General features: G+C 41.5%; 2 protein-coding genes and 1 long non-coding RNA gene across 6 annotated transcripts in view; 1 reads left to right on the top strand and 2 right to left on the bottom strand.

Annotated features, from left to right (window-relative positions):
• Window positions 1–973: 973 nt before the first annotated feature.
• On the bottom strand, window positions 974–15,614 carry SLC35B2 (solute carrier family 35 member B2). Of its 2 annotated transcripts, none has more exons than XM_063305043.1 (4): window positions 15,493–15,614; window positions 6,823–7,016; window positions 5,390–5,550; window positions 974–3,532 (listed from the first exon to the last, which is right to left on the bottom strand). In XM_063305043.1, the coding sequence occupies exons 1-4, from the start codon at window positions 15,501–15,503 to the stop codon at window positions 2,594–2,596; spliced, it is 1,305 nt and encodes a 434-aa protein (XP_063161113.1). In that variant the 5' UTR covers window positions 15,504–15,614; the 3' UTR covers window positions 974–2,593. The 2 variants fall into 2 exon arrangements, with proteins under 2 accessions (XP_063161113.1, XP_063161106.1); XM_063305036.1 differs by having other exon boundaries at window positions 6,823–7,019; window positions 15,493–15,602.
• Window positions 15,615–15,699: 85 nt separating this feature from the next.
• LOC134498748 (uncharacterized) lies at window positions 15,700–24,646 on the top strand. Of its 3 annotated transcripts, XR_010068059.1 has the most exons (4): window positions 15,700–16,272; window positions 21,239–21,356; window positions 21,908–21,977; window positions 23,928–24,646. It is a non-coding gene; the product is annotated as an uncharacterized LOC134498748 (long non-coding RNA). The 3 variants fall into 3 exon arrangements; XR_010068058.1 differs by lacking the exon at window positions 21,908–21,977; XR_010068057.1 differs by having other exon boundaries at window positions 21,239–21,977.
• The window catches only part of NFKBIE (NFKB inhibitor epsilon), a 34,138-nt gene continuing 30,585 nt past the window's right edge, over window positions 21,316–24,868 (bottom strand). Inside the window, exons 5-6 of the mRNA XM_063304993.1 lie at window positions 23,967–24,215; window positions 21,316–21,985 (exon numbers count right to left, since the gene is read on the bottom strand). Of these exons, the coding sequence (XP_063161063.1) occupies window positions 21,911–21,985; window positions 23,967–24,215 (324 nt within the window). The 3' untranslated portion in view covers window positions 21,316–21,910. The remainder of the gene's footprint in view (window positions 21,986–23,966; window positions 24,216–24,868) is intronic.

The following is a 24,868-nucleotide window of genomic DNA, read 5'->3' as shown; positions in this document are numbered from 1 at the left end:
TGGGGTTGTGGATTTCATCATCATCATCTGGTCTTGCCCAGATGACTTCACTGCCAAACTTAGAAGCGGGGGGCAGTTTGTGGGTCCTGAACTACAGCAACTCTAGTTTGGATGTTGTAGAACACTTGTCTAATCAGAAATCATGCGTCAATTTTGGATATGCAGAGAGTATCCAGTTTGGTGAAGTGGCTTAGGCACCAGGCTAGAAACCAGGAGACTCAGAGTTCTAGGCCCACCTTAGGCACGAAGCCAGCTGGGTGACCTTAGGCCAGTCACTCACTCAGCCCTTGGAACAAGGCAATGGCAAACCACTTCTGAAAAACCTTGCCAAGAAAACTGCGGGGATTTGTCCAGGCAGTCCCCAGGAGTCAAAAGCTGACTCGAAGCCCCCACCACCACCACAGTACTTTGATGATTGTGAAAATGAACAAAATAGGGCTTTTAGCCACAAGAAAAAATAGTATTGTCAAATATCACCAGCTCTGCATAGACAAGGGCTGCCTCACTTTCTGTTCACCAAAAGATCTGCATATCTTGCTAAACATGAGTTTTGTTTTGGATATACACTATTCCATTATCACAAACTGCAATGCCACTATTACTCTTCCTTCGAGAACATACAGCCTAACTCATTTTTGCTACTCATAAAATCCAGTTTTTGTATCTCTAGATGATTCCCTGGTCCAATATTGCAACCATTCTCCTTTGCTGGCTTGGGGCGGGGGGTGTCATCTCTACAGGCAAGATATCGGTACCCTCGTTATAGAACACATGGAATAGGAAGAGTGGCTGCAGCCCTACCACTGTCAATTTGTACACTGGGCTATTCCTCATCTAGCAATAACTTCCAGCTTAACAGGTGCAAAAAGCTCCAAGTTGTAAACAAGGATAACTGCTTATCACAACTCTGGACAAAGTTACCTGTTCTAATTTGTTCGTGGATTAAGAGGACTTTTCCACATGACAAGCAATTCCTGCAAGAGACTAGTTTGCTTCATCCTATGCTCAACGTATTTTACAGATTACCAAACATACCTGAGCCATTTCTTTGCTGCATAAATTTAATAAAATAAGACAGTTGTGTTTCGAGAAACATTTCCCCTGCACAATATCAGCTTGGCAATAAAATTGTTAAATTGGTAAAATCCAGACGTTCTGGGTAGAGCTGACAACTCTAATGCTGTAGCAAGGTTTCAGAGCAATTGCATTTGGACAAAAGAACTACATCAATTGCTCCTGCCCTGTACAGCCCAGAGTTACTGTCTTAGTTCCAAAAGTAATAAAAGGAAAGACCAGGGAGCTGCTTTGAGCAACAACATTCAAAGTTCCCCTCACCAACAGTTCCAGCATGCTGAGCATGCTATGTAAAATGGGTGTTTATATGCCAGAAGTCTGCAATACTCAAGTTTCAAGGGAAACCATCCTGTGGGAAGAATACAAGGCCAGGCTGTTTGTCTTGTATTGCTGGTTCCTCATGTAAACCGAGAAGTTGTAGCAACCTCTGCAAAGTCCTTAGGGGAGGGATGAGGCAAAAGAGGTCAGGATGTACAGCTATGCCATCTTGTCAAGGGCAACAATAAAGCAAAAATCCCATTGAGCCTTTTCCAGAGAGGTACTTAAAAAGATAATATATGTGCTTTTCTGAACTGCTTGCTGCAATTATAAATCCCAGGAAAGTGTCCCAAGAATTGGCTCAAGGTTCAAGAAAATGGATGAATGGCTGACGGTCAGCTAGCAAAAAGCAAGAACCAACAAAAGCAGATGTGGTGCACTGTCTAAACTTTTCAGCAAAATATAAGTACACCAAACCAGAAAAGTAACAGTAATTTGAAAAAGCCCACTATCCAGCAAAAGATTCTGTAGGACAGGAGTAAGTGGGCTGCAGATGGTCCCAGCTGCCATTATGCAATCCCCACAAACTTGATGTGATTATGTAAAAAAGATGGAAAGCAGGTATGTTAGGCATCTGAAAGTTTTAAATGCTGATTTTGTACTTCAGCATTTCCTCAAATCTTGTTGAAAAACAAAGGGGAGGTGAACATCTGGTATTACCAAAATATTGCCATGCCCCCTATGGCTTTTGGAGGCTGAATTTTTTTTAAATTTTTTTTAAGTTAAACCCCAATTATAAAAAAGATTACCCACAGTAAGGTAAGTCCCAGATTTCCTGTGGGGGCTGGCCTAGGTTGGTCTTTCAACGGTGAAGCCTGGATATTTTCTGATTAGAACTTCTTAAAGTTTTATTCTTGTTACTCCCTTTCACGCAGCAGTAGGATGGGAACGGTACAAAAACAACTCCACTTTGCCCTGATCATAAATAAGCCATCTCTTATAAAACAAGTCAGGGTAAGCATATGAGGCTCACCTCCATCTGTTCACTGGGAAAAGGATCTCAGTACCACTTGTTTTGAGAAAAAAGTTCAGACATTAACAGTAAGAAGCACTCCTTCATTTCCTTCAAGCCAACCCAGTCCTTTTCAAAAAATATCTGGGAAAAAATAATCAAGCTTCACCCTTTCCAGCTCCTAAGTTCATGAGTAGGATTAAGCAAGTGCTTTGGATCTGGTGGAGGACACAGCTTCTCCTGTAGCCCCTAAACCTTCTGTACTGTGCCCTCACCAGCAGGCACTTTTTTTGCTCGCTTCTTCATGCGACTGCGGGCGTAGACACGCAGGAAAAGGGCTATGAAAACCACAGCTACTCCCAGCCCACCCATTACTGTGACTGCATGGCCATAGATGAGACAAGAAAGCAGGATGGCGAAGGCTTGGCGAAGAGTCATGATAATAGTGAAGACAGCTGCTCCAAATTGGTTGATGGTGTAGAAGATGAACAGCTGTCCGAAGGCGGAACACACCGACAAAAGTACAGCATGTGCAGCAAATTCTGAATGCCGTGCCATGAAGTTTATTGATTCTATCAAGGCACCCTGCTCCAGCAGCGAGCCCACGGTGAATAGGCAAGAAAAGACATTCACTCCAAACATCATTTGCACTGAGGACATCTTATAGGTGAAGAGTGCATCCTGCCAGTTGGAAGTAAAACTGTCAAAAGCAATGTAGCCACCCAGGAGGATCACGCCAGAGAAGGTAGTGACAGTGGAGAGATGCTTGTCATGAGTACTAGAGAGCAAGAACATGCTAACTCCTACTGAAATGAGTGCTGCTGTTAAATACTCCCAATACTCATAGCTTTTGCGTGACACCAGCTTGCCCATCAGCATGACCGGAATCACCTTGGAGGCTTTGGCCAGCACCTGTGTGGGGAAACTAATATACTTGAGAGCTTCGTACTGGCACCAGCTGCTGAGAATGTTGGAGAGGGAAGCAAAAGAATACTTGTACATGGGAGCGCCATGACGGGGCTGCTTGATCAGAGCACAATAGAGGCCAGCCACAGTACAGGCCAGGATCCGGTTCATAAAGACTAGGAACTGAGAATCTTTGAACTTCTCTCCAGGCTCTGAGTCACTTGCTCCATATGTCCTGGTCATTACACGCTCCTGGAGGACACCCCATGTCAAATAGGAGATCTACCAAGTGAGAGGGAAGAAAGAAGATTAGGAAGGCAACTATTACAAAGGAAGTGGCACATGATGACCACCTGACTTCTGTTCAGTGGGAATTTTCTAACTCTATCTACCCAGAGTGACCTAAATGCTTGTAAACACTTTATCAAAACTAACTGAAAGCTAAAAGTCAGATTTGACTAGATTCTCTTACCCCTTACAAGTAGAAGATAATCTACCAGAAAAAGTATCTGAGGTGGTCAAATAGAGATTGTTAGATTATGGCACCACCTACAGGTTAATGTTACAACAATCAAACAACTAGTTGAGCCTCAAAGCAGGAAATGCCAAAAGAATAATTGTTATCTGTAAAAAGCATTAGAACATCAGCAGGTGTCACCATAGCACAACATAGTTAACATATTTCACTTTTTTCATTTAAAAAAAGACACTGAAAAAGAAAATACAGTAGGAATACATATGTTGCCAAAGCTCATGCTTTTGCAAACAGAAGTCTTTATGGAGTAGAGTTAACAGTTTTCCCCATGCCTTGCTAGTTCAGAAGAAATTACCCAAACATTTTCAGCTGGGAAGAACTATTACCTATGGGAAGGACTAGGTCACACAGTAATTGCTCAAGGTAACAGGTGATTGAAGAAGGAGCTCACTCTGACTGAGCAGAACTGTTTATAAGCTTAAAGCAGTTTCCCAAAATGTGGTCCACAGGATGTTACTGGCTCTTGTATAGCAAAGAAACAAACTGGTCCTTTAGCGAACAGATAAAGGTGTACCAAAAGTCAAGCCCCAGAGGCCAATTACAGTATGCTTTGTTAATTTTATTTAAAAATTCCATGAAAAAATAATTTTTTCCCCTCTGACCAGGGCACTGCAGCTGTCATGTTATCAGTGTCTGGCTGGAGGGGAAAGAGGAGAGCAGGCAATTGGGCAACTCAAGCTTTTAAAAAGTTATCTTATTTACACCCAAAAGCCTGCTTGTCATTTTGCACTTGTGTAAAATGCCAAAAAAGAGGCCATAAGAAAGCACTGTAAAAAAAACCCAGTAACTTCCTGGTAATATAAAATTGGGAAACCCTGTTTTAAAGTATCATTAATACATTAATTATCTGCCCCATGGATAAGCAGGAATTTCCCTTTTAATATTTCAGCCTATTAATTCCTTAGTACAGTAAATATGTTACCTCATCATGGGTAACATCTATGTGAGCCAATTCTTTTGGCTTAAGTTCAGAAATGACTGGGTGAAATGTTACAGTATATGCATGTATGTAAAAGGTGAAACCAAGGGAGTTTAAAGATTCTAAGTTCTAGATACTGCAAACTTCTACACGTTTTCCTAGCACTCAGCATATACCGCTGACCCAAGAAGAATTTGGCTAGCACACATCATGTTAAGCCATTGATTAATTTAACTTTGGCTTGTAGAATAAACCATAATGCCCTGGTTCACAAATAATGCTAAACAATAAACCATGTTCACAAAGCATAATAGCTGGGATTCTATATTATGTTAAGCCAAAACTAAACAAATCACGATCTATAAGCTCAGTTATCTCAGTGACAGATGAAAATTAGATGGCAGAGAATTTGGACCCTACATTATCTATAAATTCAACTATGAGCTAACCACATTGTCAGTTTCCAATACCAGCTGGAGAAGTCAGTCTTATTACAGTACTTAACAGGTGGTGAAGTATTTCATGCAACATGTATCAGTCATATAAATTATTTTCCTTGAACTGGACTAGCCAAATCAACACATAACACTTACTCCCAACTGTGATCACAAAATTGGTATTTGGCTTTCTCATACTTTCCTGTCAATCCCAAAACTGGGTGGTCCAAAGCCTATCTGTTCTTTACCTGTAGGCCAGTTGCGCAGAATAGCAGCTTAAAAACCTGACGGGCTGTGGATGACTCTACAGTCTCATTTCGAGCTGCCAAAATGGTATCATCCTGATGCATTGATTTGGCCTCATTGCCAAAAACACATGATTTGATTACTGGAAAACAAATTCCACGGCCTGAGAAAGAACAAAGAACATTATCTACAGCAATCAATTATCTCAATGACTACATTCATTAAAGCTAATTACAAAATTAGTCCTGCCATCACTATCCCTAATTTGGTTTGTTGATGAGACTTTCAAACACTGTACCACCCTTTCTCTAATCCAGTTTTATTTTCATTTTCTCATGGTACTTGTTTCTGCTAAGATACACTTTCTGAATTTCTGTTGAAATTGAAATTGAAGTCATGGAAATACAGATTCAGATTCTATGTCTCTTATCCACAATGCCACAGAAAGTGAATGTCGCTCACAGATTGCTAAGCTAATAAGAGAGAAATTGAGCACACATTTTATTGCAGTTATAAATGAGAAACATATGAGTATGTTTGGTGGAGAACACCACAGCTGAGTGACTGAAGAAAAGACCCTGGGCTATGAGTGAAGTACTTCAGTCGTACTTCCCCAGTATTAAGAATTTTTATTCTTAGGAATGTATTTTTTTCACCCAGATACAGAAAAAATTCAAAACTGGTCACAGAATCAGAATACAGTATAATAATAAACAATCGAAAAATAGAAGATAAAACTGAAATTACTGGACAATAAAGTTTTCACTGGGCACAGTGAAACACGGTGCACATTTAGATGGGACTTCCATGCACAGGACACTATAAGAGGGCTCTCTTGTTAATTTAAATGTATAGGGGGTATCTTAAGCAGATCCCAGCAGACATTAGGACGCAGGCAGGTAAAGGGAGAGGTATCTGCAAAGTATTTCAGTATCAAACAAGGATTTCAAAAATTAAAACAACTGGAAAAAAAAATAGGCAACCAAGGCCACTCCTTTACTATTTGTTTAACAAGGTCCCATCTGGCTGAACATTTTGGCAGCCTAGCACTCATATTTTGCATTAACAATCCAATGGGGAGGCTGCCAGAGCATAAAATACTGCCGCATGAACCCTCATCCAGAAACAGTCATAATTTGTGAACCAGCTGGAGGCAGTAAAGGAACTTTTACAGTATCTACCAAGGCCAACCAGGACAATGCAGGCTCAAAGAAACTGTCAAGAGATGCACTTGATCTTTTAGAGGACTGAGAACATTTATACCTCCTGGACATGGGAGTCACCCATTCAAAGGACTTCGGACTTCCTGCAAGTCAGTTTGTTTATTGCCCTTATCTTGCCCACTACCAGTTCCAAACACAAGTTCAGTACCTGGACAGCTTTATATAATTAGCTCACAAGTAGATAAAAGGAGCTGCATTCTGTAGCTACTTACCTGTTTCAAGGTAATTCTTCCTCTTAAAATACTGTATAAGCAAGAAACCTGGCACGACAATGCTTGCATAACCCGCAGCATTAACTAAAAAACGTAACAGCCAAAAATCTCCCCAGGAGTCCTGGTGAACAACAGGTGCATCTTCATTTCCAGTCACTGCATGAAGAGCAGTTAGCACAAGAGCCAGGCAGAATCTGCTAAGAAGAAGAATTCAGCAGTAAGGCAAAGAGAATCCACACGTCTCCCTAAACACACAAGGAGGTAAAATGAAAGACCTGCCTCATCCCCACCCCTGCTTCTTTTTTTACTAGGCAAAACTAGGAACAACAATTATGCATTTTTTTCAATGGGATTTTCAAAGTAAATGTTTCAAAACTGCTTGTACCTTCCAGGCTGAGTTAGACCATTCTTGTAGTTTCTGTACCTATTTGTGACATTGTTACTTCTTCTATTTATCTGGCATGATGCCAAAGATTAGGGCCTAGATAAGTTCTCAGTGTAACAGTCTTTCACCTTTTCATGTTTTCTGTCATGTTCACCGTTTCAATGTGCTTGGTACATCGTAACGTTTCGCATGTCATTAGCTTTATGCGTGTTTCATCTTTGCAGGGAGGACAGTTCCTGCTGGGAGTATGTTTATCTCTTGGCTGTGAGCTTGGAATGTATTTGGATTATCTCATGTGTTCAAGGTTGCTTTCCCAGGCTAGAAGAGCTGACGGTTGCCAGCACCTGGGACGGGTGGCTCTGCTGGTAGGGAGGCGGGGTTACGTTTGCCGTGAGGGTTTTTAGTTTGTATTTGGCGCGCTTTCTGTCATTCTCAGCTTTCTCTGTACTTGTCACAAGTTTCCTAATAAATCACATTTCATTTAGCAATCTCTTGTGATTCTGAGTATTTGGACTGGGCAATCATTACATTTTCTTCCTTAAAGGTAATTTAAAAATATAATTAGAATTTTAGTGGCAAACTCTTAATACTTTGGAGGATCTCAGCCATATTTGCCCTTTAGGTAAAGTAAAGGTTTCCCTTGACGTAAAGTCCAGTCGTGTCCGACTCTAGGGGGTGGTGCTCATCTCCGTTTCTAAGCCGTTAGAGCCGGCGTTGTCCGTAGACCCGTCCGTGGTCATGTGGCCGGCATGATGACACGGAACGCCGTTACCTTCCCGCCGAAGCAGTACCTATTGATCTACTCACATTTGCATGTTTTCGAACTGCAAGGTGAGCAGGAGCTGGGACTAGCAACGGGAGCTCACCCCGTTGCGCGGATTTGCCCTTTACACAATGCATATTTGAACAAGCAGAACAAGTCCCATCTGGGAACTAAGAACAACCTTCCTACAAAGCAAACAACAGTAGCAGTAGGGAATTACAATCAGAAAAAAGTACAGTCCTCACAATAAAGCTGCATTTTTTCCCACTTCTAGGCACATCAGTGGGGGAAAAAAAGAGTGTATTAAGAACTACTCTCTCAAGGACAACGGAAAGTAGAATAGGTTCTCTCACTGAAACAACTGCGTAGATCCTGCTAAAACCACAGCATCTCTCACCCATTGGGCATACCGGTCTGGACTTTGGGGAGTTATGTTTTAGCAACTTGTGCATTAAGATCTGGAGGAAATCACAATGACACATTTTCAGATCTTAGAGTGAAATTAAAATATGTGTAGGAGGGGATTAATATTTTTCTGTTGTGCAACCACATTATGACTGCACAAAAGAGATATTACAGTATCCAAAAGGGGTAAGTAGATTAATGCCGTACAATTGTCTGTTCATCCTATTCACTGAAGAGAACCTACAGGGTCTCAATGAGAATTTTGCTGCAAGGTTAAGGTTAATGACTGGCAAAATGTGGACGTGGCAGTCTTAACTGAGTTTCCTCTTGCAATACCTACATCCCCTCCCCACCCCCAGCAATGGAGGAAGTAGTGCTGCTTGCAGCTGCAGACAGCCTCTCCTTCTTTTTTCATGAATGCAAATGTTCTGAATAAAAGTCTACTCAGAAGCTACTCCTTACAAGAAAACAGCTTATTTCTGAGCATGCACAGAATTTCTGCCAAATTAATATTTACTCCACTACGAAAGCCTGAAAGAGCTTTCAAAGCAGAATATCCCCCTTAATGAAAGCCCAGCCCTTCAACCATTCCAATAGCATTTCCCTTTCCTTCCCATTAACTGCCTTGGGCAGACAATGTTTAATTGCAAGACTTTTTGCAAGATATGATACAACAAAAACGTGGTTTTGAGAAAGTCTCAACAGGAATTTACAGCCCATTTCACTGTGAGGTTAATTTCAACATCTCTTGCATTATTTAATCATTCTGTAGCAAATGTGTCCAAGAATACAAAAACAGCTGTTAGAAAAATGTTGAAATCCTCAAATTTCTGTTCTTTTTCTATAAAATATACTTTTGCAAACCGTGGAAGTCCAACATTCTGTGGGGCTTGAAGGGAGTAAGCACTGCCTGGGTGAAAGATAGAAAGCACTGGAGATGGTCCCTCCTAACAGTGAGAATGGGGGCCCCTGAACCCTAGTGAGAAGGGAACCAGAGAGAGGAAGGGTCACTGTGAATTTTGTGTTGAGGGAAGAATGAAGAAGGAGTGTGTGCTCCTTGGCATGCTCCAGGTCCAATCAATCAAACAATGTCACCTGATGGGACCCAGAAAGTGGGCCTTCCCTGTCATTGCACCTGTCCTATGGTACAGCTTTCCCCCATAGATTCAGTGGCTCTTACACTGTCTTCATTCGAAAGATAATTAAAACATGATTTTTCTCCCAGGCACTGGATTATGGTGGGCAGGGGGCCTCTCATAGGATTTTCTCTGCTGAGTTGGAAGGTTGTCTCTTTTGGATGTCTTTTATCTCTTTTCTGCTTGGTTTATGGTTTATGGTTTTTGTATTGTTTTTATTCTTCTAAGTTGCCCAGAGTCATCATGAACTTGGGCAACCTTATAAATCTTATAAATAAATAAATTGGATTCCCCTCAATTTTATCATTACTAGGGAGAAAAACTTCTCAATCCATTTTTTCCACACTACACATAATTATCAACTATTGCCACCACCAGCCCTCCACATACCATTCATTTATTATTCCAAGAGCCCCAGTTGCTGTAAGGGACCCGAGGATATTCTGTGGTACAGATTTTGCCACAATTACTGGAGTGTTAATAACACAAGTTTTTAGATATGCATTTCCTTGTGGAGCTTTGATCTTTCATCAAGGAGGAAGATTTCTCATAAAAATATGAATCTGACTGGACTCCTAAGTCAGTAATGAACTATGTTTCAGCTATAGTTCTTCCTGATTACTTCAACCTTCTAGGTGTCTCTTTTCTTGATTAGCCCTAAAATGCACCAGTGCCTTTTAGGGCTGGTGCATTTTAGGGCTGATTTTCACCAGGCTGAATCCAATCTATTATGAACTGGAAAAAGAATTCTAGAATTACTGGTTCCCGGCACAGAGAATGAAGCAGCCAAACAATGATTCTCTTCCGTTCTTTACTAGCATTTCCCTGGCCAGTGAAGAATGATTTAAATACTGTTTCTCCCTTCCAGCTTTCTGTGACAGAGCAGCCAGTGTTACAGGTAAGCTGTTACTTCTGCCTGGCTGGCCACATCAGCTTTAGCATTAGATATGAAAGAACCTTTCATAACTCACAAACTAGCCAGGAAACTTGAGCTCATATGTACATTTACTGTTCCCATCTAATTGGATATGCCTACTTTTCACACCCCAGCAGTTAAGCCGCTCTCTGTCAGGGTAAGGGATATTTGTGACAAAACTGGCCATCCTTTCCATTTCAGCCCTTCAGGCAACTGCTGAAGTAGGAGATGACAGATCCCCATAGACTCCAATTCTAGTTGCCAGTGGCAATAAACAACAAAGAGGGGAAGAGAAAAGTATCCTAAAAATGCCCCTTCGTCCTTAAGTAGCCATTCTATAACTATAGTTCGATGGATGCTTCATTAGCCTCTGACATAACAAGTATGAACAAGAGTTAGAGTAGTTTGGGAATAGCAAAGGGTTTATAACTTCTCTATTAATATACATGAATGAATGAATGAATGAATGAATGAATGAATGAATGAATGAATGGTAAAGTCTAATTTCCATTAGTGTGTTCAAGTACCAAACTAGAACACAAAAGCATCAGAGTCTGATTGAATTGAACTGAAGGCTATTTAGTATGACATTGTCTTAAACAGAGATGCTTCTGGGACAGTCATCACAGTATTTCTCCATTTGTGTCCTCCAGCAAAGCTACTCAGAATTCCAGAGCCAGGAGATAATACCCAACTCTCCTGACTAGTAGCACAGAACACCATCCATTTGCCTAGTCCCCCTTGTTAAAGTCATCCAAGTTGACAGATATCACTAAAGCTTATGAGAGCAAACTCCATAGTCTAACAATGTTCTGTGTGAAACAGCAGATTACAGTTGTTGCTCTAGATTGATTAATGCAGAGTATGAATATAGGATATTGTATATATTTCTTTAAAGTGTTTCTAACCAAGCTTAAAGAATTAGCTATTCACTTTATCATGGACCCAGGGAATTCTCTGATTTTGGATAAAGGAAATCTGTTGTGTGATCAGAAGCGACTTCCAGGACTTGTTTCAAAATACAGCTTACATTTGACTTGGCAATTTTAAGATGTGTGAACTCCAACTCACAGAATTCCCCAGCCAGCATGCTGGCTAGGGAATTCTGGGAGTTGAAGTCAGCACCTCTTAAAGTTGCCAAGGTTGAGAAACACTGGTATAGTTGGTCCTGGTTACCAGGAGGCAATCACTACTTGTCACCACAAATTGCAGGTTAATCATTGCCAGCTGAAATCATCAACAAAGGACAATTTAAGAACTAAAGAAAATCTAAACTAACAACCCATAATTTAAGTGCTATGAAAAACTGAGCCTTCCTATGATTGGAATTTGCAGCAGAAAGGCATTCTGCAGTCTGAATGCAAGAAACAATGCAAGCTTTCCTGCCAAAAAAATCATCAAATTTGCAGAGAGGAAACTCATAGAAACTGACAAAATAAAAAGCTGAAGTTGACAGATTATGATTTAGAATCCAAAAAAATTTAAGTCCCCTTTATTGCATGTAAATATAAATACAAATGGACAATGTGACAATAGGTCAATAATATATTAGACAATAAGCCTTATTTTCTTATTTCTTACAGCTCTACAGAAATCCAGGATTTGCAATGCACTATTTTAGGAATAAGGTAAGTGGTGTCTTAACCAATAAAAAAGAGGATAGTGTGGTGGATTTTGGAGCTGCCCCTCATTCCCAGGGAGGAGGGGGCGCATTCCAGGCAGATAAGAGATTTCACAGTCCGGATTCTGTTTGTGGGAAAGCTAAGAGGTTCAAGGTAGCTCCGCCCTGCTGATTATTTACACTTAGGTTAGTTAGAGCACCTTCAGTCTGGCAAGATTCTGTCTGAATGGAAAGAATAATAAAGAACTAGAGATGAAGATATCGACTCAGTGTGCTTCTTGGCCTGTTTCCCCTGACAGATAGCGTGAATAAGAACAAAAATGAGTACTTCTATAAATTTACACACACACTTATAACACCAATGCAAAGCTCTGTACCAAAACCCATTAGCACAAGTTTCTTCTGATTGTGTAATGAGTATTTTGGGTGTTAGTACAGTATATGTGGTATGGAGATCATCAAAATTTATGAGTGGAATGAGAATGTATGATCAGAAGAATTATGTGGAGATTCAGATTAGAGGGAAGGATGACATTTGGAAGGCCAACTCTAATGATTGATTGATTGATTCAGGGTATTAACTGTTCTAAAAACTAACTACTAAAAATAACACAATTCATGTCAAACTAAACTTTGATATTAACAGATCAGGCCAATTAACTGTGTGTTAATTGTGTGTGTGGAGAGAGAGAGAGAGAGAGAACGTGCCTATGTGGTATAGCGGTTAAGATGCTGGACTAGGAACAGTGAAACCCAGATTCTAGTCCTATTTTAGGCATGAACACTGGCTGGATGAGTTTGTGCCAGTCACTCTGTTTCAGTCCTAGACTGGGAAGCTGAGAAACATCCACTAAACTACATTGGACCAGCATGGTAGATTATGGTCCATAAGCTTCAATAAAGATGGCTTCATCCTGCAGGGGATCGATTCAGGCTGATGATAATATAAAATGAAATCAGGCTGATGATAATATAAAATGAAATTAGAATATATCATCTGGAGATATTGAATCTTCTATAAATATATTAATGACACTGAGATTTGTCTTTCACTTTCATTCTATATAAATTAATAGATGAAAGGGGAGAGGTAGCAAATCTCAGTGCTGACACTATAGTTATGTAACATAGCTCCACAAAGAGGTTCATCCTGTCCCTACTCTATTAAACTGTGAGATGCCAAGTGATTACAGTGCTTTTTCTAAGTAAGTTTGAAATGTACCAAATTTATTTTGTATTTTACTACTGGTTGTTTGATATAATTTCAGAGGACACATTATTTTTGCTTTTAATCTTTTCTTACGGGGGGTGGTGGTTGTCAACAGCTTTACAGCCTTATTTGTGTAAAACAAGTAGGATTCAAATATGGTTAAATCTAGCAGTTGAGCATGTTGTGGGAGACTGTTTTTATTTTTCTGCAGAGATGCATATTTGAGATTATCTAATGTTGTGCCAAGGCACAGAACCCCATTTGCACAACATGCTTAACTGCTAATGGAGAAGGGGGTGGGATAAACATGTTACGCAAATTCCAAAATCACAGCTAATTAATCCTGCCAATTAACCCTGACAGGGTTATATTTAGCCTTAAACAGAGCCATTCTTGTCTGGGGCTAAACTAATTCCCATCAGTCAACTAACTGTCCCCACAGTGTGAAAACTACTTTTTGTGCGCATGCCTTTAAGTTATTCTTGACTGCTAGCAACTGCTTGGACAAGTAAGTAAACTTGAGGGTTTAACATGAGGGTTAACTGTCCCTTCCAACATCCATGATCACAACAAAGTTCCAGAGAGATCTTATAAAAAACAGAACTTCTCTATACAATCTATTTCTGTAACCATTTCATCCCAGCAGCCACTTGGAAGGGGGAAGGTGAAAAGGAAACAGAAATGTGTGGGGACAGTTTATGCCCCCCTCCAAAACCTGTTAAATAGTAGCATTGATCCTGCTCTTGCCAAAAGAAATTCCCCCTCCTCCATTGGGAGGAGGAAAAAAGAGGCAGGAAGTGGTGAGGGTTGTAACTGTCTCCCAACTCTCTTTGTCTTTAGCTGGAAGGACTAAAACCTTGGCTGGCAGCCAACCAAATCCAGTGTTGTATGTGATGTATGATACCAGTCAAAAGTGACTGAATTCACTGGAGGACAGGATCACTAGATTAACCATGACGTGTAAACAAGGCCAGTGTGATCCAGTCAAACTGCAGTCCATGGTCTGCAAAATTCAAATCCCTTTATAAACTAAGTGGTCCTGTTTTTAGCTCTAATAAACAGAGGGCAGAATGAAAATCAATGGCCAATCTCAAAACACTATCACGAGAAGATATGCAATATAAAAATTACACTGTCAATTTTGAGTGCCAGAGAAACCCTTTTCAGGAAAAATTTAATATGCAAATCTAATGAGGCCTCAATGAATAAATTCCATTTAATTTGTTAGCAATCATGCGTAGAATTATACAGACACAGTGAATGCACTTTAATCACATCTTTGTACACCCAAATTTAGCAAAAAAATGTTTTGTGCATTTTTTCTAGCAGAGCTGAAATTTTCAGCTATGTGGCAAATGGGTGATTCATAAATTATCTAGATTTAAAACTCTTGCTCTGCAGGCTGTATTTGCAGTTGTTAATGTGAATCCAAACCACCATGCTATCCAAGTGCTACAGCCCAGCTATTCTGTTTATTATTTAACATTGTGCTTGCAGTAGGATAGGTGTTTAGGAATAATAGGTAATTTGCAATTATGTGAAATATTAAAATGCAGCACAGGTCCCTTCAAATCAATCCAGTTTAACAGTAGCATTATCTACCCAGGTATTTATCAAATTACAGTGAAGGGTCAGCCTTGAGCATGAAATGCTACTCTGTAGCCTCCTTCTCTACTGTGGACTGCTGAACGTTAATTTCATCGAGGATAAAATTTCAAGGCGTCCAATCTGAGAAAGTTAATTTTTAGCCATGGCTATCATCCCCCTCGCGATGACGGCCGAAACGAGGAAAAATAAAATGTTAGCCCAAAGTGCCCCACGTTTCAGTGGAAATGTCTCCACACCGCACACATAACCAGAACTGCTCTAAGCCTTGCTACGTCCCCACTTCAGAGACGGGGCCCCCGCTACATTTGCCCAGGATTGGGAATGAGCTCCTCGGCATCCCGCGGGGCTCCGAGAGGCAGCCCAGCCCTAGCCGTTTTCCCGAGGCCTCGAGAAGGGCAGCCACCCCCCCCCACCCGACAGGTTAAATCTCCCTGTTTTGTTCCCCAAGGCACCAAGCTCCTCAAGGGACCCACCGCCCCGCTTGCCCCACCATCGGCTTCCGTGCTCGGCCGGATCCGAGACTCCCAGATGCCGGCGTGGGTTGGCGCCTCCCCGTGCGCCGCTGGGCACAGGAGCTGCCTCCCCCGCCGAGGCCCTCTCCCTCCCGCGACGCCAAAGCAGCCCACCTGCGGCCCATGGTGCCGGCGGGTCCGGTGCGCGACGCTCCCCGCACTTGGGTCCTTCGAAAACCGCCGCGCCTCCCTCCCGACGCCGCAGGCCAGGAACCGGCGGCTCACCCTGCCAGTTGCGCCTCGAGAGGCCCTACAGCGTCACCTGCCGGCCCGGAGGCCGCCAGCAAGGGACGCAGTTCCGAGGGGGAAGGAGCCCCTCAGGCGGGGAGAAAGCCGGGCACGACTGGGACGGAAAATGAAAGAGCGTCCCTGAGCAGGAGCAGAGCGCTTCCGTTTCAGACCCCCCTCCTGTACGGCTCTGGGAGGATTTCCAATCAAGGTTGACCCCCGACCGCTCTCGTTTCAAGAAGCAAGCGCTGTTTCATTCCGAGGACGCCCGCGAATGGGGAAGTTTCAGCGGAGGCAAGGCAAGGCGCCTGGCAAAGCCTGCCCTGCACTGGAAAACAACATCGCCTGCCCAGGTTTGAAAGGCTGACTGACTTTGCACCTAGTAGCCAGAGTTTCTGCTTTTTAATTTGCCCCTATGCCTCCTAAATTAATTTTATTTTATATTTAGCATTTCTGGTACCCGTGAGAGTAAGATAAGGAGGATGTGTATTTCCCATTATAGCTATGGCCTTCGCTTTTCTTCCGGAGGCTTTTCATCCAGAGGAAATGGAAGCACTACCACTGTACAATACGCTCCAATTCTGCTTGGTCTGACTGTTGCTGTTTTTGTTCAGTAGCTGCTGAGTCTCTGTGACCTAATGGACATCCCTTTCGCCAGGATTGTAGGTCAGTAACTGTATCTCTGTTCTTCTGTAAACTCTGGCTTGTGTCATCAGTGAGAATACTGTATTTGGTCTTCTGTCTGCCTTTTTAAAAAACTGCCTTTGATTTTCCAAGGATCAGGCATAGGTATCCTTTCCTAACTATAGTGAGGCCAAAATGACAAAACATAAGTTAAGACATCACATCAAAGCTCTGCCCTTTCCTCCTTGAATGGCAATGTCACAGGCAACCATGTAAAGGGCAGAGTTTGCATCATGATGCACATTTCGTTGTTTGCCCTCTCTTCCCACCACAGATACCTCTGGCATCAGGGTCTTCTCTGCTTGCTCCTGCCTTCTCATTATGTGTCCAGAATACAGGTAGTCCTCACATAACAACCACAATTGAGACTGGATATTTGGTTGCTAAGTGAAGTGGCCATTAAGCGAATCTGACCTGGTTTTATGACTTTTGCAGCAGTCATTAAGTGAATTGCCATGGTCGTTAAGCAAATCACATGGTTCCCCATTGATTTTGCTTGCCAGAAGCCAGCCAGGAAGGTTGAAAATGGCGATCACATGACCACAGGATGCTGCGACGGTCATAAACGTGAACCAGTTGCCAAGCACCCAAATCATGATCACATGACTATGGGGATGCTGCAACAGTCATTAAGTGTGACCACCGGTTGTAAGTTGGTTTTTTCAGCACTGTCGTAAGTCTGAACCATCACTAAACAAATGGTCATTAAGTGAGCACTACCTGTAAAGCTTCATTCCTAATGCTTCCAGTGAACAGTCTGGTTTTACTTCATGTCGTATCAAATGATTTGTTCCAAACTATTTATTCTCAATGCTTTTTCCAGCACCACAATTCATAGGCATCTCTTTGCCTTTCTTCAGCCTTTCTGACGATCCAGCTTTCACAGCTGTATGTTACAACAGAGAAAACCATGGCCTTAACAGTATGTAACTTTGTTGTCAGTGCAACGTCTCTGCATTTTAAGATTTGGTTTAGACTTGTTATAGTTTTGTTTTTCCCCAAGTAACAAATGTCTCTTTATTTCATGGCTGCACAGCCTAGGAAGATAAGATGTGCTACTTCTTCAGCTTGTTCTTTAGTCTTCTGCACTGGTTTGGCATTGCCTGTGGACATTATGTTAGTTTTTTTAATATTGAGCAGCAGACAGTCCTTTGGACTCTCCATTTTCAACAAGAGATTCCTTAAGACTTCCTTATTTCCAGTTATCTGGTCTTAGGATCTAATATCAACACCAAGTGCTGCTGTTGGAACACAGGGAAATTGAAAATTTCCATTCACACACTAAGAGTGCAAGGCCTTTTTAGACAAATTCATGGGTATAGATTCTCTTTTGGTTGAGTAAACCAGATGGCCAAGTGATGTTGCTTTGATCAGGAGCAGCAGTTGCTAGCTTGCTTATAAGCTTCTGTGAGGCACTTGGCTGGCCTTAGTTAGAAGGAAGAGAATACAGAAGCACATACTGTAGCTAGTGGTCCTGTCACATCTCAGGTTGTAGCAGGAATGGGCAACACCTGAGCAGTTGGGAGTCATAGCTCAGCCCTTGGTCTCCTGAGGACTCCAGGAAGCTTCGGGTGATGCAGCAAGAGCACTACAAATAAATGTAGCTGAAATGTTTCATCCTGTATTTTTATGGAAGCTATGGATGGGAATGAGAGTGGGAAATCTCTAAGAGACAAACTGTTACCATTCCCATCATTACCTTCCCTGAAATGCTAAAAACAGTCCAAAATTGTATGGCCAACATTCATCCATTATGATGGTGTAATCGTGGCTGCTTGGCAGGCTACAAATGGGGAGCTGGTGGGTTATATAAGGACCATGAGGTGTCCCCATCCCACCCCACCCCCCAACTATTGCCAGACAATAGTTTTTTATTTTTATTCTGATCTTCCTTCTATGGCTCCACTACCTTCACTGGCTGACTGAACAGTGCTAGATAGAGATGCCATATGACTTAAATATGCACTATGAACAAAATATAAGAGGAAAGGCAGAATATAAACACACTGTCAAATCAAGATCCTGAGAATAAAAGCATCACTAAAGTTTTTTTGCCAGATAAAGAACTATTCTGATAATATTTCATGATTAAATGCAATGGACGGTTTTAACTCTACACATTAGATCATGCTTTTGGACTAATACATTTTACATTTAAGTATGAGAGAATTTAATACCTAAATCAATCAGTTGTTCAAATCAATGCCTAAGTCAAATTGATCAAAACTTTCTGTATCTTATAAATGGCACATACTACCTAATAATGTGGATTAAACACTACTGGAAGTACTCATTGTTAAAAAGGTGGTCTATACACATTTGTCAGCCTCCTCTGGCTATGATTATATGTATACAGTAATTAAATTTACATTGCATTATATTGGCCTAATGTCAGAACAGAAAGCACGTGATCTCAGCCTTTACTTCGGCAGCTGACTGGTGATTTCCCCAGCAATCACCTGAAGAAGAGCTATTGGGATGGGTGAAAGAACTTATCTGTTGCTGCTTTTGGTGGACAAAAGAACAGAAAGCATTTCTGTTCTTACTGTTAAAGGGTGATGTGCGACTCCTCTTCCAGAAAAAGATGTGTAGGCATGTGAAAATCTGTGGGCTGTTTCTGACATAAGGTCTGAAAGACGTGGGCATTCTCTTGGGAGTCACAATTGAATCTAAATGTTTGCAGTGACATTCTGCTAGTATGCTTATGTGGGAGAAGAATGAATTTCCCTAAATGAGTAGGGTATTATATATTCCACCTCCAGTTTGGTGCACAGGATGAAAGGCCATACTTACCCAGAGTCAGATTTACACCAAAGATTTTTAGATGTAGCAGGGGCATTTGCCTCTTTAGCAAGAATCTGCAGTTAGTAAGATTTTTGATAACTTGGTTTTCTTAGGTATCTCTTTTTATCATTAATTGGAGACTGCCACCATATATTGTGGATCATGCTATATATCTTTTTAACAAATGGAAAATGCAGTATAAGTGATTTATTTCAGAACATGGTAGCATGATAGGGCTGTGCAAAATATTGAAAAAGAATGTTCTGCAAAATGTTGAAGATTCTCAGTCATCCAGGTGGAATTGTCTGTAGGTTGAGTCATGGCAACTGGATTTCTGTCTTTTTGGTAGAAACGTTTCGCTGCTTGTCCAAGCAGCTTCTTCAGTCTGGGCAAAGGTTAGTGAGGGGACCCCATACATGTCTTCCAGGGTGGCTGCATTGTCTGCAAAATGCATTGTTGTGAGTGAAACACCTCACAAGTATCATGTAGTCCAACTTTCTGCAATGTGCAGGAAAATCAATTAAATCATCCATGAGATGTGGCTACCAGCCTCTTCTTAAAAATTTCCAGAGATGGAGACTCCACAGCTGTTCCACTGTTGTGCTGTTCATACTCTCACAAAGGTCTTCCCTATATTGAAATGAAACTTAGGTAGCTGCACAACTCTACTAATTACCTCTCTCCAACTCAGCACTGAGCCGTCTTTGAGTGCAGTTAGCCAGCTAGTTGTGGACCCATCTTATTGTAGTGTTATCCAAACCAAATTTTAACAGCTTGCCAATGAGAAAGTCATATAAAACATTCAAAAGGTTTCTCAGAAGCTTTATTGAAATCAAGGTATATTACATCCACAGCATTCATTTTGTCCACTAGAGTAAGTTACCCGTTAAAAAAAGATAAAAGATTTGTCTCACATGATTTATTTTTGATAAAGCCATGTTGGGCTTCTGGATGCCCCATTTCAAGTGCTTCTTAATTTGGTGCCCTCTGGTTTTGTACAGTTTCTAGCCTGCAAACCCTGTAGTTACTCTAGCTGGACAATGTAGGAGCAGCAGTCCCAATTTATCTGGAGGGCATCAGATTGGATGCCCTTAACAACACAATAACATCTGATTTCAGAGGCCATCTGACTTCCCTACCCCCATGTCCTGGAGTACATACAGGTGTTCAGTGCTTTGCGAAAGGCTGGCAGGATTGGAGCCAATCTAACCTTGGCACAAGGGGGCGGCATGGAGTTTCAGAGGGCAGGTATTGAACCAAAATGACCTGCTTCCTACGTCCTATTTGATGGCATTCTTTAATTGAGGGGACCCAGAGCATGCTTTGACTTACAGACCCTATAGGACTAGGGAAAGGCAGTCCCTCAAATAACCCAGTCCCATGCCATGACTTATAACTTATTTTATAAATTAAGGAACACAATTCCTCCTGGGTACGTTTGTAGATGAGAATTTTTGACTGATAAAGAACAGAACATTCATGTGTTTTACAAAAAAAATTAACTCAGTTTCAAGTTGTTACTGTTAGTCAGTTTGGGATCTAAGCATCCTTGCTAATGTATCACAAATTACCCAGAGATTATCAGTAGATTCCAATCTATCTTTTGGCCAATCCTGAACATGATTCTTTTCACTAGAGGAGGCAAAGAACTTATGCAGTGTATGAGCTATCATTTACTCCTAAATATTCAGACTCCAAAAATACACAATGATGTTCATTTCTGTGAATATAAATTTACCCACCATAAAAGTAGGCTGAACTGCCTCTTCATGCAAGCTCAAATGAAGGTCAAAAGCCAGAGAGATAAACCATGAGCATTTACAGAAGCACCTAGATTTTAAATTCCTCAAATATTCTAATTTTGTCTGTTCTACTTGTACAAAGCTGCAGAGATCCATAAAGGCAGCAGAATATTTTGCCTGAAGTGCATTTACAGTATAATCTTGCAACTTGTGGTTCTGAGGCAAGCACAGGAGGAAGCCAGTGTTATAATTGGCCACAAGGTGGTAGAATATCTTAAATCTAAGCAACTTACAGAGCCAAATTTGAAAAAAAGTTCATTCCTGTGGCAGACTTCCCCTTGACCCTGAAATTCTTGCAGGGGGAGGGGATTCTTCATGCAGTGTGGTTTAAATCTGACTTGTACTTCTCCTTGCTATTCCAGCAGAAGGACTTTTTCCAGATGGAGAATATATTACATGAAGAGAATGCATCTAGATCAACAAATAAACGCAGGAGATCCTTTCACTTTAAGAATTTTATTTTGTCATTGGAAAACAAAGGTGAAAAGGGAAAAAAAAACGCAACTGGAAAAGAAAGGAAGAAGCAAAGATCTCAAGTTACAAAAGGATATAAAAATCAAGGAGATCTTTGGCAGAAAAGGCTTTCTAAAACAGCCACTTCTTCTTTTTGGAAGAGGCTTGTTCTCTGGAAAACAGGGAAGAAAGGAAAGAGCCAAACCTCTCCCTAGGACATCCCAGTTCATTGCGCCATCCAGGACTTGCCATGTTACAAACAGCCACTCCCAGGCAGCAAACAGTGGAGGGAGGGAACTGGGAATTTCCCTGCTCTGGAGTAAAGTTTACACATTAGAAACCGTCTGTATCTTTGATCTGGTGACCCAAATGGTTTGCTCCCTAGCAGGCCCGCAACTAGGGTCAAGATTTAAAGTCAACATACAAAGTGATTTCCTCTTCTCACACTGGCTCCATAGTCTCAAAAATGGCTGAAGTTGCCCCAAGGCTCATCTTATGACAAGAGGAATGATTCACTGGTGGTCAGCCTCAAGCAGCAATGTTTTACTCCCTCTCACAAGATTAACTTTCCCATTTAGATGTTAGGATGTCCGACTGGAGCACATCACAGGCTTTCCAGAGATCTTCAGGTCATCAAAAGGCAAAAGTGTAAGGATCTGCCAACAAAAGCCAAATAATTATACAGTTAGCAGTCATGAAGGGTGCATACCAAAGAGCTAGTATTGCCACTTCATCCTGGAGAAAATCTATCCATGTGGTCACTAAGAGTCGACACCAACTTGATGACACCACACAATCAATCAATCGTCACTTCAATGCCTGACAAAAGTACAGAGCACAAACAGTTCACACAATATTGTCAACTATCTAGTGTGGCCAGAAACAGCAATAACCTCTATTGTTAAACCCTTCTACCCATTTTGCAGGAAAACATTTTGTGGTATTTTTTCCTTTGAACAGCAGGATGTTCACAGGTAATTTACTATGTATGATCCCTTTATATGTGCTTTGGGGACTATCACGTACAAGGGAAGAAAACACCTCTCAACAGATCACTTATGTGACACCCCAAGCTTTCCCAGACAAGGCTAGATTCACCATTATAGGTACTACATAGAATACGATATTAGTTTGTGCTCTATCCTAATGCGAACAAGTAGGAATACTTCAGTTTTCTGAAATAGTTCTCTGCACGTGATAATCTTAACAACTTCCTCCACATCAAGAACATGAGCTTTACTACACAAAGAAAGAATAATACTGTTCTTAGGTGTCAGGAACATCAGTCATATTGCATTAATATCCTGCATTCCTTAAGCAGCTCAGGCTATAATGTTTTATCTTCCTAACTACCTAGGAGGTGAGGTAAATTAGGCAATATGATAGCAAATAGCTATCTGATGTGATATGAATTCAGCTCTCTTAAATACATTGCAGAACTCTATCCATTCTATCAGAGAGGAGACTAGAATGGCCATGTCCTCTGAATTAGGGTGGGATTCACAGCATGTGAGGGACATTTTGTGAATGTAGGCTAAGGAGGCCATTGGCCTTTGATTTCCATTTCAGTCAGTTGCCGATATATTAGTAATGAAGGCAATACTATTCAGCTTCAGAGTAAGAGCTGGTATTCATTTTGACCTACATGTAGCTCTGAGTTGCTTAGATCCCCATCTTCTTGATATACTGTAGGAAGGACATCAGTTATCATCCCGCTTCACTGCAGCATAGTTGTTGAAATCTGCCTGTCCTGCCTTCTGCAGTTGGTTACAACTGAAAACAGCTGCAATAATGCCAAAGCAGTAGCAACACCAAGACAGACTAGCCAGTTTAGCAGCTCCTCCCTGCACGTAGCCTTAAAGATTAAGATCAGATGGATGTGAACTGGAATTTGGCAAATCAAAGGCACAAAGAGCATCATGGAAACAGAGGCAACTGCAGTCACCAGAACAACCAATTCCTGCTTTTTTTTTTTTTTTTTGCTAAATACAGTGTGCTAAAACTTAAGATCTATACAATACAACTTGCATCTCTGCCTTACTTTTAGATCAGGAGTGGGGAACCCACAACTAATTGGCTTCCCATGGTCCTCCAGCACCCTGAGAGTATGCTGATAAAATTCAGTGGCAAAATGGCCACATTTTGATGGTGGAAGGTTTCTCAATTAACAATGGGACTGGGAATCCTCTAGGAAGGATGCTGCTTCTATTCCCTCTCTGAAAACCGTTCAAATACAACCCAAAATGGACATTTTTCATCTTTCTACTTTTTGGCCTTGGGGGTGGTGTTCAGTGTGGGAAGGGAAAGCCTCTCAGAGATATATGGTGCCAGTCCCTGCTTTTAAAACCCCCAGCCTCCAAATCACATTCTGAAAAATGACCACTTGGGGGCATTTTTTAGGATTTGTAGAGGTTTCCCTTCCCCATTCTTAACATCCCTTCAAACAGGCCAAACATCTCAATACACCATTTTGTGTTGTCACTTGATAGCCTCTTGCCCTTTAGAAAACTGACAGACTGAAGTATGGACCCCCAACTCTCAAAACATTGCCCACCCTTAGTCTACCACCGAATCTGATTACTTAGCTCTTGCCTACAGAGCCCAATCTACTGCAACTCATTCCAGAGAGATTCTCACATCATCATTGCCATCTGCCAGATCTTGAGCTGTCTCATTTTCCATATTCCGCAGTAAGGTGTCTGCTCCTGAATGGCAGAGGACTGCAGCAATGGCAGCGTCATTCCTGCCTACAGCCAGGTGCAGTGGGGTACATCCATTGTACATCTGTGAATCCACCTGGGCTCCCAATCGCAGGAGGTGCCTCACAGCCAGCTCATCATGGTTCTCCACGGCCAAATGGAGGGGAGTCTTTCCACTTGTGCCATCCTGAGAGAGCAAGAGATGGGATCAGTTATTTCAGGAGACCTCGTGAGCAAAATTCCAAAGAACGTACCTTTCTGTGTAGATACAGCAAGAAACTTAGATCTTGCACTGTAAAAGCCTGCCGCTTCTTGGCCTTGGAGTAAAAAGGACCAACAATGAAAACCAGCTCCAAACAAAATAAGAGAAAGAGAAAGCTCCTTCTGGGCCACAATGCACCTGAGGGATTCAAGCAAACTGCTCAAACCTAGAAGAGCCTGTGGTTGGGATCACAAACGCAAAGCAGTTCCTAAGTCAGGGTCTGAACGTTCTGTTCCTGGAGATGCAAAAAGTGAACAAGGAGGCTCCACTGCACTCATGTTAGTATACCTGTCCAATAGGAAGCAATCAGGGTTGTATATAATTTCTGAAACAGTCATGACTCCTTAGAATCAAAACTGACTCCTGGTGACTACATTCATGTTGATGTCATTTTGTTGGCATCAATGCAGAATTGGTTTGTTGTTGTCTTATTTCAGGATGTTTGTTTCTTTTTTGTTTGTTTCCCAGTCATCTACACAGCCCTAAGATTTCCAGGCAGTCTCCCCTCCTAGTCTGACCGTTTAGCTTTCTAGAATGAATCTTCAATCTTCTGTTGATGACATGTAATCGCTAACTAA

Source organism: Candoia aspera, chromosome 1 (genome assembly GCF_035149785.1).
Source record: "Candoia aspera isolate rCanAsp1 chromosome 1, rCanAsp1.hap2, whole genome shotgun sequence".
Taxonomy (NCBI): Eukaryota; Metazoa; Chordata; class Lepidosauria; order Squamata; family Boidae; genus Candoia; species Candoia aspera.
This window is presented reverse-complemented; position numbering and strand designations above follow the sequence as displayed.